At 36.0% G+C, this 19,988-nt stretch overlaps 1 protein-coding gene across 8 annotated transcripts in view; it reads right to left on the bottom strand.

Moving 5' to 3' along the window:
* The window catches only part of MGAT4A (alpha-1,3-mannosyl-glycoprotein 4-beta-N-acetylglucosaminyltransferase A), a 155,353-nt gene that overhangs the window by 39,478 nt on the left and 95,887 nt on the right, over positions 1-19,988 (bottom strand). For all 8 annotated transcript variants that reach the window (XM_072768062.1, XM_072768063.1, XM_072768061.1 and 5 more), the window contains one exon: positions 15,372-15,505. In XM_072768062.1, coding sequence (XP_072624163.1) covers positions 15,372-15,505 — 134 coding nt within the window. The remainder of the gene's footprint in view (positions 1-15,371; positions 15,506-19,988) is intronic.

The raw sequence follows: 19,988 nt of genomic DNA, 5'->3' as shown, positions 1-19,988 counted from the left end.
ACTACGGAGATACAACTGGCACACAACTCAAAACTTTCTGTACTTTCCCTATATAAACCCAAACATCAGTCAGTGACCTCTCCTTAATTATTCACTGAGTACCTTACCACTCATCAGCTATAATTTTGGAGAATATCATCAGAATTGATTTATATAGACATTAATGTTTAAGCAACAACCTATAATTCAATTTGATAAGCATTTATTAAGGGCCAGTAATTTGCCCAGCCAAGGAAAAATGAATACAGAGATGAACAAGATCAGCTCTGTCCCCAGTAGGCTGTTCAAGAGGTGGGCCAAGAAGAATAAGCATATGCAAATATAGATTTATTAAGTAATATGTAATAAAATAAAAATATGAAATTCAAGTGAATCGTATCTAATATTATCTGTAATCCTTATGTTCCATGTTAATTGACATAAATAGCAAAAGATTTGCTTAAATGACTGCAGCTGGTGTCACTTTTGTACAAGAGAATCAATCCTTTCTGATGTCAGCTAAGGGATTTGTTTTGGGAAGCCTCTGAAAAAACCTAAATGCATAACTGGCCTAGAAACAAACAGCCCAATCTTTATCTCCATTAGGGCCTCTATTTGCTTCTCCCTGACTCTTACATGTTGACAGTAAGATAGGCAGTAACTGAGATCTTGGGAGTTTGCTTGCTTTAAACTAAGACAGTGCTTTTTCCTGAGATGTTTTTTGAAAGGCATGTGGGAACTTTTTAAAAGGCAGTATTATCACACAATTTTAGGAATGTATCTGTGAACATAAAACTGAAATATATGTATTCTAGGGGTATGTGAATGGTATGTTTGGGCTAGGTGGGGAGAAAAGTGTACATACATAGAAAAAGAAAGAACATTTTTTCCAGAAGAATCAAGTGTTCCTCATGGTTAAGTAAAATTAAATATTTTTATATTAAAACTAAGATATTATTAATACATACAACAGGGATGAGCCTTGAACACATTATGCCAAGTGAAAAAAAGCCCAGTTACAAATGTGTAACTACATATTATATGACCATATTTGTATAAAATGTCCAGAACTGAACAGTCTATTTAAACAGAAAGTACATTAGTGGTTACCTAGAGCTGGAGGGAGAAGGGTATTAATGAGGTTGGCTAAGAGGTATAGAGTTGTTTTTTGGGGTGATGAAATGTTCTAAAACTGAGTTCTAAAACTGCATAACTATGACTAATAAATAGGTAAATTACAAAAAACAGGATTAAAAAAGTTAAATGTAAAAAGCCATTTTCTATTTTTTAAATATTTTTGGGAGTATAATTATGCTATTAATAGTATATATGTATAATTTGTGAATGTATTATATAATGCAAATTGGGAATACAAGATCAACAGAATGCTGAACAGAAAAGCTTAGGTCATATTACTGCACTGGACCAGTGCTGGTGGGACAGAGTACAGAATACTCCACCCCAAACCAACATAATACACATTCTTTTCATGGAACATAAATTCAGTAACATTATACGACACAGTTAACATACTGTTGTGTTCCCATACACTAATAATCAACTATCAGAAAAAAAAATTAAGAAAGCCAACCTATTTATAATTGCATCAAAACAAATAAAATACCTAGGAATAAATTTAACCAAGGTGGTAAAAGATCTATACTCTGAAAACTCCAAGATACTGATGGAAAAAACTGAAGACGACACAAACAAATGGAAAGATAAACCATGTGCATAGATTGGAAGAATTGTTACAATGTCCACACTACTCAAAGCAGTCTACAGAGTCAATCAATCCCTATCAAAACACCCATGGCATTTTTCTCAGAACTAGAACAAATAATCCTACAGTTTGTAAATAACACAAAAAACCACAAACAGTCAAAGCAATTTTAAGAAAAAAGAATAATAAAATTGGAGGTAACATACTCCCAATTTCAGACTATATTCCAAAGCTATAGTATTCAAGACAATATGGTACTGATGGAAAAAGACAGATCAACAGAATAGAAGAGAGCCCAGAAATAAACCCTTAAATGGTCAATCTACAACAAAGAGACAACATACAAAGGAGTAAAGACAGCTTTTTTGATCAGTTGTGTTGGGAAAACTGCACAATCACATGGAAAAGAATGAAACTGGACCACTTTCTTACACCATACCAAAAAAGAAAAAAATTAACTCAGAATGCACTGAAAACTTAAGTAAGAGATGAAACTATAAAACTCCTAGGATAAAAACAGGCATTAAACACTTGGACATCATTCTCAGTAACATTTTTTTTGGATACGTCTCCTCAAGCAAGGGAAACAAAAGCAAAATATCAACAAATGGAACTACATTACACAAAACTTTTGCACAGCGAAGGAAACCATCAACAAAATGAAAAGGCATTCCGAGAATGGGAATGGGAAGAGATACTTGGAATGGTTGCTATCCAAAATATATGAAGAACTACTACAACTCAATAACAAAAACCTCAACAACCTGATTTTTTAAATGAGCAGAAAGCCTGAATAGACATTTTTGCCAAAGAAGACACACAGGCACATGAAAAGATGCTCACTGTCACAATTATCAGGGAAATGCAAATCAAAACAATGAAATACCACCTCAAATCAGTCACGATGGCTAGAATTAAAAAGACAAGAAATAACAAGTGTTGGCAAGAACATGGAGAAAAGGAAATCCTTGTGCACTGTTGGTGGGCAAATAAATTGGTGCAGCCTCCTGTGGAAAATAGTACAGAGGACCCACAAAAAAATAAAATAAAATAAAGCTACCATACAGTCCAGCAATTCCACTCCTGGGTATTTATTAAAAAAAAAAAAAAAAAAAAAGCACTAATTTGAAAAGATATATTTATCCCTATGTTCAATGCAGCATTATTTATAATAGGCAAGATATGGAAGCAACTCAAGTGTCCATTAGTAGATAAATGGACAAAGAAAATGTGATCTATAAAGTGGAACGTATTCAGCTATAAAAAAGAATGAAATTTTGTCATTTGTGACAACATGGGTGGTGGACCTATACTAAATAAGTCACAAATACAATATAAGTTTGCTTGTATGTGGAAACTAAAAAACAAAACAAGTTTACAAACAGAATAAAAACAGATTCATGGATATACAGAACTGGTGACTGCAGTGGGGTGGATGGGGGGAGATGCGTGAAACAGGTGAAGTATATTAAGAGATACAAACTTCCAGTTATAAAATAAGTAATTCATGGAGATGCAATATACCGCATAGGGATATAGTCAATAATATTGTAACAATTTTGTGTGGTGACAGATGGTAACTAGACCTTTTGTGATGATCATTTTATAATATGTAATATTGGATTGCCATCTTAGATATTTGAATGAACATAATATTGTATGTCAATTATAACTCAATTTTTAAAAAAGGCTGAATTAGTCAAACAGGCCACAAAGATAGTCTTTCAAACAAGTTCACAAAAATAATGTCCACCACCTTGGATATTTACCTCCTAAATAACCTCTTCAGATTTTGTATCATTAGGTTGATAGCAATGTACAAGTCTTCTCTATTCTTACTCCTTTTTTGTTAACTCATTCTATCAAGTAGTGAAAGAAATTACACTTAAAATATCAAAGAATATGAACGAACTTGCTTAGAACTCAGATGCCCACTGGTCAAGAGTTAAAGCCCATGACATAGCAGAAGGCCAAGCATGGGAGTAGTGTGGACCGGCCCTCAAGCTGATACCCAGTAGGGTATCTCTGATTCTTTGCTCTAGTTCTGAGAAAAATGCCACTGTTATTTTGATAGAGCTGGCACTGTATCTGTATACTGCTTTTAGAGATGCCCACACACCTGGGTGTCACGAGGATGTATGTAGCATGAATACTTCGTAACAATGACTAAATCTAAGACAATTTATCTAAAAATTTTAAAACTAGAAAAAACAGGCTCCTCCTCCAGTCCTTTAAAGATGTTGTTCCATCATCTTGGGCTGGCATAGTTTCTAACAAGAAACTGTAGTTTTCTTATCTTTTTCTGTGCATGTGTCTTTTCTTTGGCTTCTATCTAAACCTTCTCTTTATCTCTGGTTTTCAGCAATTTGATTATAACATACCTGACAGTAGTTTTGTGTTTATTCTGCTTAGGATTTTCTGGACTTCTTAAATCTAAAGATTTATACTTTTCTTCAAATATGGAAAAATTTCAGCAATTATTCCTTCTTTCTCCTCTCCGTTCTAGAGTTTCATATGGTAGATCAGTTACTATTACCCCATAGATAAATGTAGTGAATACCACTGTTCTTTTTCAGTCTTTTTTTTTTTTATATATATTAATTTTGGGTACATTCTATTATCATTCTTAAATTTACTTATTCTGCCTTCTGTGGTATCTAATCTGTTAAGATTACACAGTAAATTTTAAATTTCAGATATTTTACTTTTCATTGCTATATGTTCCTCCACCATTTGATTCTTTTATACATCTTCCATTCTTCCTTGTTGTGTTAAGTGCTTGAAAATGTTTATAACAGTTGTTTTATTATCCTTTCCTGCCAGTTCTATCACCTCTATCATTTCTAGATTTGTTTCTATTAGCTAAATTTTCTTTTAGTTATGGCTCACTTTTTTCTCTCCTTGGTATACTTACCATTTTTTATTTAATAGACATTACAGACGCTACATTGGTGAATGTCTTAATTTTGTTTTTCTAAAAGTGTTGGGCGCTTTTTTTTTTGGAGGCAGTTATTTGTGGGTCAGTTGATCCCTTAGAGACCTCTTTTTAAGCTTTGCTGGGGTGGGTCTAGAATAATCATTTCAAAGACAGTGCAGTGACTCTGGATTCTCCATTAAATGCCCTGGGTGATTACCAAGGACTTGCCATTCTGGATGGTCAGAGGTCATCCTGTATAAGCAACAGCAATGTTCATGTTGCAGATCCCTGATCATTCTTCCCCCCAGACTTGTGAATTTCACCTTGTGCACGGAAGGCCCAATACAACAAGGACCCAAAGGCACCATCATTTTCTGTGTAGCAATTTCCTTTCTGCAACTCTGTTCTGTAGTAACCACTCACTCTCTGTGATTGCCTTTCCTGCACTGTGATCTGGAATACATCTCCAGGCAGAAAGCTGGGGGAAATGTGGTATTCACTGCATTTATTTTTGTCTTAAGAGAATCCCATCGTGTATAGTCTGCTGTCCAATGTCTGAGAACAAATGAATCACATTTTGTCCAGCCTTCTAGTTGCTTATAGCAGGAAGGTAAGTCCAGTCCTTCAGGACCTGAAACAGTTGTCATTTTACCTAATGAGGAACCAATGAAAATTCCAGCAAGTTAATGTGTACAAGTGACAAATCAAAAGGACTAAAAGGACAAGCATGTGCTAGAATAGGGCTGGCAGCTCATAATAAATTTTATTTCCCTAGGGTCCAAGAAAAGCTATTCCTAGCCATCTAATGTTTGGCTTTATGATACTTTAAATTCAATGCAGATGTATCAGCAAAGGCTGACAAATAGTTAGCCTTACTAGTCTCTAAAATGGTCAAGTTGTTAAAAGAATAGTCAAACACTTCACTTTCAATAAATCTTAGTCTTTCTTCCTTTCTTTCTCCTAAATAGTTGATGTACAGCAATAGTTCTCAATCTTTTCTAATTAGAAACCATTCAAATTCTCAACCACCTCTTCAATTATCCTAGTCTATGCCTCACTTGGATATTATAATAGTTGCCTAAGTAGATTCTTTGCTTCCCTTTCCAAAGAAGCCAATGTGACCCTTTTAAAAGGTAAGTCAGGTTATTCTTGCCACAAATGCATGACTACAGTCTGATCATGAGAAAATATCAAACAAATCCAAACTAAGACATTCTACAATGTAACTGACTAGTGTATTCATTAAAAATCTCCAAGTTCATGAAAGACAAGAAAAGTACAAGCAACTATCATGTATAGAAGGCAACTAAGGAGTCAGAACAACTAAATGCAATGTGATATTTAGGACTGGACACTAACACAGAAAAACAACCTTCAGTTAAAAAATGTCCAATTTGAATAAAGTCTATAGTTTAGCAAATATTATACTAATTTTTGTTTCCTGGTTTTGATAATCTTAACATGTCTAGATAAGTTGTTAGCATTACAGCAAGCTCAGTGAAGGGAATACTCTGTATTATTTCTGTAAATTTTCTATAAACCCCAAATTACTTCAAAATAAAGTATTTTAAGGTAACTTAAAGGAATGAAAAGTAAATCAAGTGTCTTCTCTACTTAAAATCCTCAAAAAATTTTGTGTTAATTAGATCAAGAAAGACCCACTGTCTGTTTTCATAAAGTAAAAATTTCCTGGAACACAACCCCATCCATTCATTTACATATTATTTCTGGCTGTTTTCAGGCTACAACAGCAGAGCTGAATAGATGCAACGGAAACTGCACAGCATGCAAAGCCTAAAATATCTGCCATGCAGCCCTATAAAAAAACCTTGTTAGTCCCCTTAGAGTAAAAACAAAGTTCTTAAAACGGCCTGTAGCGTCCTATGTGACATGGCCCACCCCACTCTTTCTCTGACTTCCTCCTGCTAGTGAACCTCTCATCTTTTCTTTTCCAGCCCTACAGGCCTCTCCCTGCTGTTTCACAAAATGTGCCAAGCAATACTCTTGCCTTAGACCCTTTGCACATGCTGTTATTCAGCTTGGAATAATCAACCTTTGCATCCTTCAGGTCTTTACCCACATGTCCTGACCACTCTAATAAACCATCCCCTGGCAACCTCATACTCCCTTTCCTATTGCTCTGATTTACTCTTCAAGCATTTACTACCACTTAATGTATTATGTATTGGGTTTTTTTTTTTTAAGATTTTATTTATTCATGAGAGACACACAGAGAGAGGCAGAGACACAGGTAGAGGGAGAAGCAGGCTCCATGTGGGGAGCCCAATGTGGGACTTGATTCCAGGATCCCGGGATCATGACCTGAGCCAAAGGTAGATACTCAACCACTGAGCTACTCAGGCTCCCCGTATGTTTTTTAATATGTCTTTCCAGTAAGTTTCATTGGGCTGAGGTTTTGTTTTATTCAAAGATATGCCTAGTATTTATCACTGTTTTGGCAAATAACTGTTGAAATACATGCAAATTTAATAGGACATTATGTATGTACAATTTCTTCCTAATTGGCATTGTATGATTTGTAACAAATGTATAACATTTTAAAATAAAAATGCTAAAAAAATTATAAGCCAAAACCATTACTGATACACTTAACACTGTAATCTGTAATTTAAAATAAAAAACAGAAACACTAGACAGATACTCAGAAAGTCTACAGAAGACCTGAACAACACTACCAATTTGATCTAACAGACATTTATAAAACACTCCTTCCTCTTGGACAATAGCAGAATCCATTCTTTTAAGCAACATGGAATCTTGTCCAGGATAGATCCTATGCTAGTCCATAAACAAGTACTGATAAATTTAAAAGGCCTGAGTTAGAAACAAAACAATAGAAGGAAATTTGGGAAATCTACAAATAGGTAAAAATTAAACACATTAAATTAAATACATTTCTAAATAACCTATGGGTCAAAGCAGTAATTAGAAAGTATTTTGGTCTGAATGAAAGTAAAATCTGACATACCAGAATTTGTGAGATGAAGCTAATGTGTGCTTAGAGAAAAATTTATAGCTTAAAATTGCCTCTACTAGAAGAGATCTCCAGCCAATAACCTAAGAATTCAGAAAAATCTAGAAAATCTAGGAGTGCCTGGGTGGCACATTCAGTTGAGCATCTTACTCTTGGCTTTAACTCAGGTCATGATCTCAGACTCCCAGGATTCAGCCCCGTGACGGGCTCCATGCTTACCATGGAGTCTACTAGACACTCTATCTTACCCTCCCCGTCTGCCCCTCTCACGTATGCTGTCCTCTCTCCCTAAAACAAATAAATAAAATCTTTAAAAAAATTCTAGAAAAAAGTATCTAACATTTCAGGAAAACCTAAAAATCTAGGAAAAGAGTAAAGCAAACTAAAAGCAAGCAGAAGGGAAGAAAAATAAAGAATGGAAATTAACATGACAGGAAAATAAAGAAATGATGAAGTCAATAAGACTAAAAGGGAATAAAGAGAAAGGAGAGAAAATGAGTGAACATATCAGTGAGGGTGACAAAACATGAGTGACACCTAACTCTGGGAAACGAATAAGGGGTAGTGGAAAGGGAGGTGGGCAGGGGGTTGGGGTGACTGGGTGATGGGCACTGAGGGGGGCACTTGGCGGGATGAGCACTGGGTGTTATGCTATATGTTGGCAAATTGAACTCCCATAAAAAATTAAAAAAAACAAAAGTTAGTTCTTTGAAAAGATCAAAGAATGTCACCTGAATAGCATCATAGGGAGGTCTGCTCTGCCTGACTGCCAGTCAGCCAAGGCTAGAAACCTCAACAGGTCTCAGAGGGAGGGAAATGGAGAAGGGAAAAGAAGGAAATTGCAGGGGCTTTAGGAAAAGTGAAGACAGGAGACTACTGTTTAGAATAACAGACTCTGTAGACTACTGGGACTCTTCAGCCATGTGCGTGTATAACTAATATATATTTTTTAATGCAGAAAAACAAAAAGAAAGAGAAAAAAGATTCCTGTGGAATCTAGATTACAAGTGAAGGACATAATCTACTATCCAGTGGGTTTTTTAAAATCTCTTCCAGTACTTTCATTTTAGTACTTCAATAAATACATGTTCAGTGAATGAAAGAATAATTAGAACAATATCTATACTTCTGCCTTTATTTTAAAAAGATAACAGACAATTATGAGAGCTTGAGAAAACATAACCAGATGGAATACAACTGTTTCAGAAGCTACCTCCTTCTCAGGTGCCTTGCGTGGAAAAGTTCCAAAGCACTCAGGTAACTAATCCCTAGCCGAAAGCACAATAAACTGTCTAACTTGAAAAGATTAAGCCACTTATATAGAATTTGCCTAGGAAGCACTGACATTATACAGAATTATCAATGAGAAACAGATACAAAACTGTAAACTCCATTTTCAGTAAGATCCATATTAATAACCAAACTTCTTAAGCTCAAAAGGAACTCAATGTGGTTCCAATAATCAGAGGTAGCCTGAAGAATTGCACAGACTAACTATATTTGCAGCAAGCATCCTGACTCTGTAGCAGTTACAAAGACAGTCTTTGATTTAAAAAAAAAAAGAAAAGAAAAGAAAAAAACTAGTCTGGAACACTACTTTGCCCCCTCCCCCCACGTAAACTATTGGCCTAGAGGGGGGGAAAATAAGCTATTTCTTTCTATGATTCATTAAAAAGGAACCAGCAGAGCAACTATACAAAAATATAAGAGAAAAGGGAGAAGCTCAGCAAAAACAAAAAAACTATATGGCTAGCCAAAAAACAGCTGAAAAATTGTGACCAAATATCTCTCCATTAATTTAAAAGAAAAAACACCCAGTTGAAGCACTTGCTACTATGAAGCAACACCAGATATTAGAAATGACTGTGAGGAGTCTAAATGTCCAAAATATCTAGATCAATCCCAAAACAACAAAATTGGAGGATTTAACCCTACCTGATTTCAATATTTAATTCAAAGTAATAGTAATCAGGATAGTGAGGTGTTTGCATAAGGATCAACCTACACATCAATGTAATAGAACAGAAAAAGACCTAAACCTATATGGTCATTGGATTTACAAAGAAGGCATCAAACTGATCTGGTGGGGAAAGGAAAGTGTCTTCAACAACAGGTAGTGGAGTACATGAACACCCACGTGGAAAAAATGAATGTGAACACCATGTTACTGCACAACCAAAATTAACCCAAGATGGACTGCAGACCTAATAAAGAAGTTAAAACAAAGTTTTCAGAAGAGATAATCTTCACAATTTGGGGCTAAGCAAGAATTGCTTAGGTCACAGAGAACAATAATCATAGAAGGAAACATTGATTAAATTAGACTTCATCAAAATTAAAAACTACTCCTCACCAAGAAAATGTGAAACCTGAATTTAATCTTAAGGAAACATGACACAATCCCAAACAGAGACATATTCAAGAATCCTTGCTTCTTTAGAAAAATATATTTAGAAGAAATGCTTTTTTGTTACTGGTATATAGAAATATAAATTGATCTCACTTGGTCACCTTGATAAATTCCCCTATTATTTCTAATAATTTATCTGTTTATTCTTTTGGGTTTTCTGTGTGATCAAAAAATAATTAAGCTCCACTCAAAGTCCAGGATAGGAATACCCAAGCAGCTGAGCCTAAGTCATATGCTTGAACTGGTAAAGCAATTACCTGGGATACTTAGGTTCCATAATGGGAGAGAGGTTTCTTCCCACCAAGATTCATAAATGGAGAATTCTCCAAATACAAGAACAGAACAGGAAAAACAAATTTTGCTAAAATCCAGAGTAGGAAAACGTTTTGTCAGAAATGGTCGTGAGTGACAGAAATAATATAAATGATGGTACAGTATAAAAAATATTATAAAACAGCATAAAATATATAACAAATAATGAGGCACACGGACAACAAAGGATTATTAAAATACAAAGGTTATAATTTAAAGTAAAAGTAAGGTAAAAGTAAACATAAGAATGATACAATCTTAAAATCTGAATATCACACTTGCATTATACAATGGATCCTTCAGAGTAACTGGAATTTATTCCTCTTAACTCCTGCAATTCTAGAATAGAGTCAAACAGTACATTAACAGTCAACTGTTCAAAACCTTGCGTGTTCTATAAATGTCTCATCATTTATGCCCAACTGACCCCAAGAGAGAAATCACCAGAGAGGAACAAAGAACAAAAATAGATCTAGTAACTATTTTTCTGCGTCTTCTCTCTTCCCAGAGGGGAGTTCTTATGGACCCTCCCCTTCAAGAAAAATAGAACATGAAGAACGGAAAGTCTAACAAGCATAAAAAGATTATACATTTTAACGTCTATAGGTATTCTTCTACACGTTTTTTTTTTTCATACATTAAGGTGGACCAAAGGTAATTAACACCTTTACAAAAATTAAAAATGTTTGCGAAAGATCAATTTACTTCTACCTATTTACTCTAAATAAAATTCATACGGGTGATAGGAAAGTTTCATAGAAGGGGTGAGCAAGGACCTGAAGGATGATTAAGAAAGAGAAAGGAAGAGGCAACATTTCAAGCTAAGGAATAACACAAAACTGAAAACACACTAGATCCACATAACAAATTGAGAGTAAAATAACTAGAACACAGACTTATTAATTCTGTGGTATAAAAAAAAAAACCTTTAATAAGCACATGGGAAACCTGGAAGAGAAGTAGTTTGAGAAAACCAGATATTTTTTTTAAGATTTTATTTATTCATGACAGACAGAAAGAGAGAGAGAGGCAGAGATACAGGCAGAGGGAGAGGGAGAGAAGCAGGCTCCATGCAGGGAGCCCAATGTGGGACTGGATCCCGGGTCTCCAGGATCACACCCCGGGCCAAGGTCGGCTCCAAACCACTGGGCCACCGGGGCTGCCCGAGAAAATCAGATTAACTTAGTTATGGACAGATTAAAAATTGCTCATCAAACCATTTACCATTCAACTAATGTTATTAAGAAGGCAGTTGGAAATATGGGCTTAGGAAGACGCTAGAGATCCAGAGCTAGAAACCATGCAACATGTAGATAGATCATGGTCCTAGTCACAGAATATGTATGCACTTGTTACTAGTGTTAACATACCCTGATCTACCAAACACATAGACCAATAACGATTAATCAAGGTAGAATCAAATATAGTGATTAATATTTTTAAATTGCCTAAAGGCAATTCAATGAATTCTATAAATCAGTTCTGCTCAGGACAGACTTTCTGCCAAATACTGAAATTCTACATAGATACATATACAAATACTGCAATTCAGGAGTCTTCAGAGATCAGAATATTGCAGGCACTCACACTGCACTGTCAGCATGCAACACTTCTCCATGTGTGTGATCTCATTGTGTCTGCCTGCAACACTGTTGAGCTTAAAAGGCTCAATAGCATAATTCTCATTTTAGAGATGATGAAACTGAGAATGAAGAGAGAAAAAACAATCTGCTCAAGTGACAGTAAGTAGCAGAATCCAGGCCCTGAATATGGGTCATCTGACTCCAAACCCAGTGTTATTACACCTTAGTGATCAGGTGAAGGGCTATGGCAAGAGGGTCTGGAATCGTTTCGTACACACATCTGTACCTATAGACTGAAACTAATTTTAAGTTATGATATTTTGATTTATAATAATAAATATATATTTGGTCTTTGTTCCATTTCTGGCACAGAGCTCCCCAAACCCTTGAAATTTCCTAAGCAATGAGAGCAAGACTGTCTTTTGTTATGTTAATGAGGTGCCTTTTTTGATCCACCCCAATGAAGGATGGGGGCTGGCTGCCAGGAGACCCTACCATGTGACCAGAGTGTTGGAACTTTCAATCCCACCCCTCCAACCTCCAGCGAAGGGAGATGACTGGGAGGTTGAATCAATCACCAATGGCCAACAATTTAGTAAGTCATGACTGTAATGAGGCCTCCATAAAAACCCAAAGGACAAGGTTGGGGAGGTTCCACGCTGGTGAATACATAAAGGTGTTGGGAGAATGGCACCCTAAGAGAGTATGGAAGCTCCATGCCCCTTCCTACATACTTTGCCTTATGCATCTCTCCCACCTGGGTGTTTGTCTGTATCCTTTATCATTAATAAATTAATAAACATAGATGTTCTGCAGAGTTCTGTTAGGCACTCCAGCATATTAATCAAACCCAAAAAGGAGGTCTTTGGAACCTCCAGTCTATAGCTGGTTGGTCAGAAACACAGGGCTTGCAACTGGCATCTGAATTATGTGTGTATGTGGGGGCAAGGAGCAACTTGGTACAACTAAGCCCTTAACCTGTGAGATCTGTAGCTAACTTCAGGAAGATAGCATCAGAATTCAGTTAAGCTGTAGGACATCCAGCTGCTGTCACAGAGAATTCCTTGGTCTGGGGAAAAGCTTCCACACATTTGCTGACCAAAAGTGTCAATGAAGTGTCTGTGTAAAAGCAGAGACACAGAGAGAAGAAACATAGTAGGGAAGAATAGAGTTTTTCCCTACAAAGGAAGAAAAAAATTGAGTTTTTCCTTTACACAAATGTATATTTCTTTCCTTTCTAGTGTTAAGGCTTTTCTTTCTCTCATTAAAAAACCAGTACATGCTCAGTATTCTAGTTTTACAAAACTGTATACAAGACAAAGCGGCATATCCCCATAATCCGAATCCTCATATCTGCTAGAATAGTTTAGAATATATTCCACAAGACCATTTTCTCTATTCATCTAATTAATGCACATGTAAGAGCTGTATAAAAGTGTGTATGAGCTTGAATATATTTACACACTTGCAAATGTTTCTACTGGATCAATTTTTAGAAGCAGAATGTTAGGTCCCCGAGTACAGTACTTGAAATTTTAATAGCTATTGTCAAATTGCTTTCCAAGGAGATTGTACCAATTTCTACTATACAATGTGTGACTGACAAATAAAATTTGTATAAATATAAATGGCCAAAAGACATATAAGCCAAGAGATTATACAATTTCTACTAACATACAATATGCGACTGACAAATAAAATCTGTGTAAGTACAAGTGGTCAAAAGACATATAAACCAATATTTAATCCCATTTGGTAAAGAAACCCAAATTAAACAAAAGTAGTATATTATTTTTATCCATCAACTTGGCAAAAAAAAATTAAAGACTAATATTATCTAGCAGAGCATGGGGACAAGAAAACAAGCTCTCTCACAGACTGCTGAAAAGGGATAACCTGGATTAATTTCTGTAGGGCATTTTGGCCATCTATGAACATTTTAATGCATATGGACTATGACCCAGCAATTCCACATTTAGGAATGGATCCCACATCAGTAAGTATACAAGTGCCCAACAATTTATTTACAGTAATGCACAGAGCAGTCTTAAAAAGGGGGGAGGGGCAAAAAATTTGTACAGAGTCTAAATGTTTATCAATCAGAAATTAAGTCAATTATGTTAAAACTATACAATGGAATACTTTGTAGTCATAAAAAAACGATGATGATACTCTTTTTAGCATAGAAAAATGATATGAAAAAATGTACAGAACAATTGCATTTATATATAAATGTATACAAGTCATAGAAAAAGTTCTTTTTTTTTTAATTTTTATTTATTTATGATAGTCACAGAGAGAGAGAGGGGGGGGGGGGGGAGACACAGGCAGAGGGAGAAGCAGGCTCCATGCACCGGGAGCCCAACGTGGGATTCGATCCCGGGTCTCCAGGATCGCGCCCTGGGCCAAAGGCAGGCGCCAAACCGCTGCGCCACCCATGGATCCCCAAGTTCTTAAAATGTATTTCAGAATATCCATAGTATTTCTATTTACATGGAGGAGAAGTTAAATTTTCATTATACATTTCTGTAATTGTTTTAAATGGTATGCTTGTTTTAAATTGTTTTAAATGTATGCTTTCTTTATACTAAAGAAAACATTAAGAACATTTTCCTTTTAAAAGGCATGAGAAACCATGAAAAGTTGGGAATCAGTAAGCCAGAACCAGATAATCTCCTAAGTCCTTTCATATTCTGAAATTCTATGTGATTATTAAGAAAATATTCCAGGGGCTTTTTTCCCTTCATTATTCGCAAAAAGCATATTCAATATGCTTTCCCTAGGTCTTGCAAGGAGACTGAAATATAAGAAATGTTTCACATTCTTATCCATATTTTGACTTTTAAAATAATAATGATGGCTGAGGAGCTCCTGGATGCCTCAGTTGGTTAAGCACCTGCCCTCAGGTCAGGTCAGATTCCTGGGATCAAGCCCCCGCATCAGGCTCCCTACTCAGTGGGCTGCCTGCTTCTCCCTCTTCCTCTGCCTCTCTCCTTGCTTGTGCTCTCTCTCTCTCTCAAATGAATAAATAAATAAAATATTTTTAAAAAATAGTGATGACTGCCTCTTGGAAGTACACAGGAGGGGTGGAGAAAATAAAGAAATGATAAAACCGCAACCTATGCAAAGCCTTTCTCAGGTTTCAAAACTCCCAAAGAAAATCAGTGCAAATCTCCAAATTTAAGCCCTACAGGTAAAAACGGGGACTCACTGCTCTTAAAGATTTATGAATATAATATTATCCTACTCACAACAAGTTATTATTCCTGGACTGTTACTGCAGGAGACAAGTTAAGGCAAACACAACAAGCTACACTTAAGTTTAATATCAGAAAGAATGTATTATCTAACCTTGATTCATCACATTTTTAAAAGTGTATTAAAACATTCAATTATGGCTTCAACTCTTATAGATTAAATGTAGCAAAAAATAATGACAATTAAATAATTACCTCTCCTATGAAGACTACTATAACACAGTCCAACTTCTCTTCAGGATACAGATTATCAATAAGGGAATGAAGAGTTTCTATGAGGTAAGATTTAACTTCTCTCTTCACTGTGGGAATTCCCATTACTATTGACACTGCAACAAAATAATGATAGTCATTACATAAAAAGATTTCACAAAGACAGTATAAAATAATACTAGTATTTCAAAAGTGATTATACCCTCTCAAGTTGATAGAAATAACTGAGAAATCAAAATACACTATTCAACAATAATTGAGGAATCAGAATATACTACTATACAGAGAAAAATAATCACAGGATATAAAGGCATACCCATAACAGTGTAATTCTTTTCCACAGGGCTTATCCATTAAAAAAGTCAATGTACTGATAAAAATGAAGACTTTAAACCTCACATGAAAAACAAGTGACTGTAAAGTATAAACAAATATAAATTATACAATTGAAAATCAGAAGCACTGAACACATCTTTAAAATGTCTCAAAAAAAATCAATGTCTCAGATATCATGTATATAATGCAATCAGAAGGACACAACATCCCTTCTATGGTTTTCTTGCCAAAAATGCATAACCTCAATCTAACCATGAATACTAGACAAATCCAAATTAAGGGGATAATCCACAAAATAATTGTCCAGGTATTCTCTGATGTGTCACGATCAGGAAAGACAAAGAAAGAATAAGGAACTGTCCAAGATGGCAGAAGATGAAGGAGACATGACAAGCAAATGAAATACGGATCCTGAATTGGATCCTGGAATAGAAAAAGAAGAAGGATGAGAAAATGACAAAATCTGAATAGGATCTACTAAGGTTAGTTAACACTATAACATCAACATGTCAAGTTCCTGGTTTTGATCATTACATTATATTTACATAAAATTTGAACCTTTAAGGGAACCGGGTGAGATATATGAAAACACCGTGCATACTATCTGTGCAACTTTCTGTAAGTCTAAAATTACAGCCAGTTCTACTATAATGCTTGTTTTGGAACACAAATTTTTTCCTGAGTGATTAATGTATTGGGAAATTCTCTGTGCAATTTCTCCTCTGGGACAAGCATTCACTAGATAAACACAGAAAATGACATCCATTTGAAATGAGTTCAAAAAACAGAACCAAGCAATGTAGCAATACACAAACCGTATGTATATACTTCTACCTTCTACCATCTGTCTCAGTTTACTGATGCTAAGAACCACACATATCTAGTGTTGAAATTTCTACCAGATTGCAAATAATCTGCCTTGCCTCACACTTCTCAGAACCTTCCAAGCTGCAATTCTTATGAAGCCCAGCAAATCTCAAGTATTATTCAGTGCCACGTTTACTATAGTATGTTGTATTTCTTAATAATTTCACGGTATAAAACTGCGCTGTTTATGTTTTTTGTCTTTTTGTATGTGTAACCGACAAAGTTTCTGACCACTGTAACACTGACTTTTCTCCTTTTATTGCACAATTCTCCACAGCATGATAAACTTTAGGAATGTATATATTGTGTTATAATAGGACTGTATTCCACAGGAAGTCTTTTTTAAATGACACCTTAATATCCTGTTATATAGTAGTAGAGAGATATTTTGCAAATGTTAAAAATATTTGTCTCAATGCAACAATTTATTGGAAATGCTACAAAATATTTAGAATTCATAAAATCTTGAAATTAAAAGGAAGCTTGAATCTACCAGAATCTACCATGCCAGTTAGTTACACCATACACAAAAATAAACTCAAAACAGATTAAAAACCCAAATGTGAGACATGAAACCATATAAATCCTAGAAGACAATATTGGCAATAATTTCTCTGACAATGGCCATAGCAACATTTTTCTAGGTATGTCTCCTGAGGCAAGGGAAACAAAAGCAAAAATGAACTACTGAAACTATATCAAAATAAAAAGCTCCTGCACAGCAAAGGAAACTTTTGACAAAACTAAAAGACAACCAACTGAATAGGAAAAGGTATTTGCAAATGACATATCTAATAAAGAGCTGGTATCCAAAATATGTAAAGAACTAATACAACTCAACTTTTTTTTTTTTTTCAAAAAAACAAAACAAAACAAAACAATCCAATTAAAATGTGGGCAGAAGGGCAGCCTGGGTGGCTCAGTGGTTTAGTATCACCTTTAGCCCAGGGCATGATCCTGGGGACCTGGGATTGAGTCCCACATTGGGCTCCCTGCATGGAGCCTGCTTCTTCCTCTGCCTGTGTCTCTGCCTCCCTATCTCTCTGTCCCTCATGAGTAAATAAATAAAACCTTTAAAAAAATAAAACAAATAAAAAAAATAAAATAAAATAAAATAAAATAAAATAAAATAAAATAAACAAAATAAAATAAAATAAAATAAAATAAAGGCAGAAGATATGAACAGATATTTCTCCAAAGAGGACATACAGATGGCCAACAAAACACATGAAAAGATGCCTGACGTCATCACTAAAGAAATGCAAATCAAAACCACAATGAGATAATACCTCACATCTGTCAGAATGGCTAAAATCAACAACACAAGAAACAACATGTGTTGATAAAGACATGGAGAAAAAGCCTCATGCATTGTTGGTAGAAATTCAAACTGGTGCAGCCACTGCAGAAAACAGTATAGAGGTTCCTCAAAAATTAAAAATAGAACTACCCTATGATCTAGAAATTGCACTACTGGGTATTTACCCAAAGAATATGAAAACATTAATTCAAAAGATATATGCAACCCTATGTTTATTGCAGCATTATTTACAATAGCCAAATAATGGAAGCAGCCCAAGTGTCCATGGAGTAATGAAAGGATAAAGAAGATGAGGTATATATACACACGATGGAATATTACTCACCCATAAAAAGAATATAGTCTTGCCATTTGCAACAACATGGATGGAGCTGGAATAAGTCAATCAGAAAAAAACAAATACCATATGATTTAACCCACAAGTGGAATTATGAAACAAAACAAAGGGGAAAAAAAAGACACAAACTGAAAACACAGACTCCTAACTGTAGAGAACAAAGAGATGGTTATAACAGAGGAGGTGAGCACAAGGATAGATGAAATAGGTGATGGGGATTAAAGAATACACTTACCATGATGAGTACTGAGTTACACATAAAATTGTTGAATCACTGTATTGTACACCTGAAGCTAATCTAACACTATATATTAACTGTACTGAAATTAAAATTTAAAAAGCAATAATACTCCTCCCAATAAAAAAGAATATTGAGACCCAAATGGTTTAAAAGCTATCCCCAAAGATGGGTGTCACATTCCTCTCTTCCATTTTCAGATGAAAAACTTCCCAGGGCTCAAAAAGAGATCTGTCATATTTGGACTTCTGGGAAGACGGCAGAGTAGTAAGATCCTGAACTCATGGACACACAGTGCAACTAACTCTGAAAAAGACTCAAAGACTGGCACAAATTAATTGTAGAGAAGGTTACACTGAAAAGTGCAAGAGGGGTAGAAACACACTTAGGAACCAAACCTCTGTGAGACTAGCCACACAGAGGAGGGATACCACAAGCATCGAGAAGGTATCACAGGCACAGACAAACTACCCTGCAAAGAACAATCTCCATAACATCTGGCTTTGAAAACCAGTGGGCTTAACTTCCAGAGTTCTACAATCAGCAGACCTTAACTCCAGGTACATTAAAATCAGCTGGCTTAGCTCCAGGAGCGCTCAAGGATAATAGGAAACCAAGTCCCCACCTTTAAAGAGGCAGCATAACAAATAACTCTGCAGAGACACAAGAAAGCAGTAGTTTGGAAAGTGCCTGGGGTATCTCGGATTTTGTACTGGAGGTTCAGGAATCTTTAGAAGACTTTAAGAACAAAAGTGCTGGCAAGCACCATTCTCTTACCCCAGCCTCCCTCCCTACTCCCTGATATAGGCAGACACCTGTAGGAACTAGCACAAACACTCTCTACGTACTCTGCTAGCACCAAGTGCCCCACCATGTTCCCCATCAGAGGCACCACATCCAACCTGACCTACTCTGCAGGCATGCCTCCAAAGCCACTTCTGCCCCAACATACCATGCAAGCAACCCCAGCAGGGACCAGTGCTACTCCAAAGTGACTCCTGCTCTGGGGTGGAGGGAATATAATCACACAAACCAGTGTACCCAACAGTCCCAGAAGCCAAACCTTATAGCTAGCAGTGCAGAGATAGTGCCCTGCAGCACGGTGCACCTGCAGTCCCAGAGCACATAATGAAGGGCAGCCATCCAGTCTGATTACTGACCTGCCTGCCACAAGCCCCTAACAGCATAGGGACCAAACCCTGACCAGTGTACCCCAAACCGGTGAAGCGGGCCTTTGCAGCCACTGGACTGAAGATAAGTGCAGCTCAGTCACACAGCAGGGCTCACACAGCCTCACAAGAGACATCTGACGCGCCTGGTTCCAGTGAACAGAGGACATTGTGCTGCAAGACATCACATCTTGCATCTCATCTTCTTATGAAGAAGAGCTCTTCTTCATAAGGCCACTTACGGAGATATACCTGATCAGGAGATATAGCTGACAGAAACAAACACAGAGTTAGACAAAATGAGGAAACAGAGCAATATGGCCCAAATGAA

This window comes from Canis lupus, chromosome 11 (assembly GCF_048164855.1).
Source record: "Canis lupus baileyi chromosome 11, mCanLup2.hap1, whole genome shotgun sequence".
NCBI classification, from domain to species: domain Eukaryota; kingdom Metazoa; phylum Chordata; class Mammalia; order Carnivora; family Canidae; genus Canis; species Canis lupus.
The sequence above is the reverse complement of the archived record's forward strand: the minus strand, read 5'-3'. Positions and strand labels throughout refer to the sequence as shown.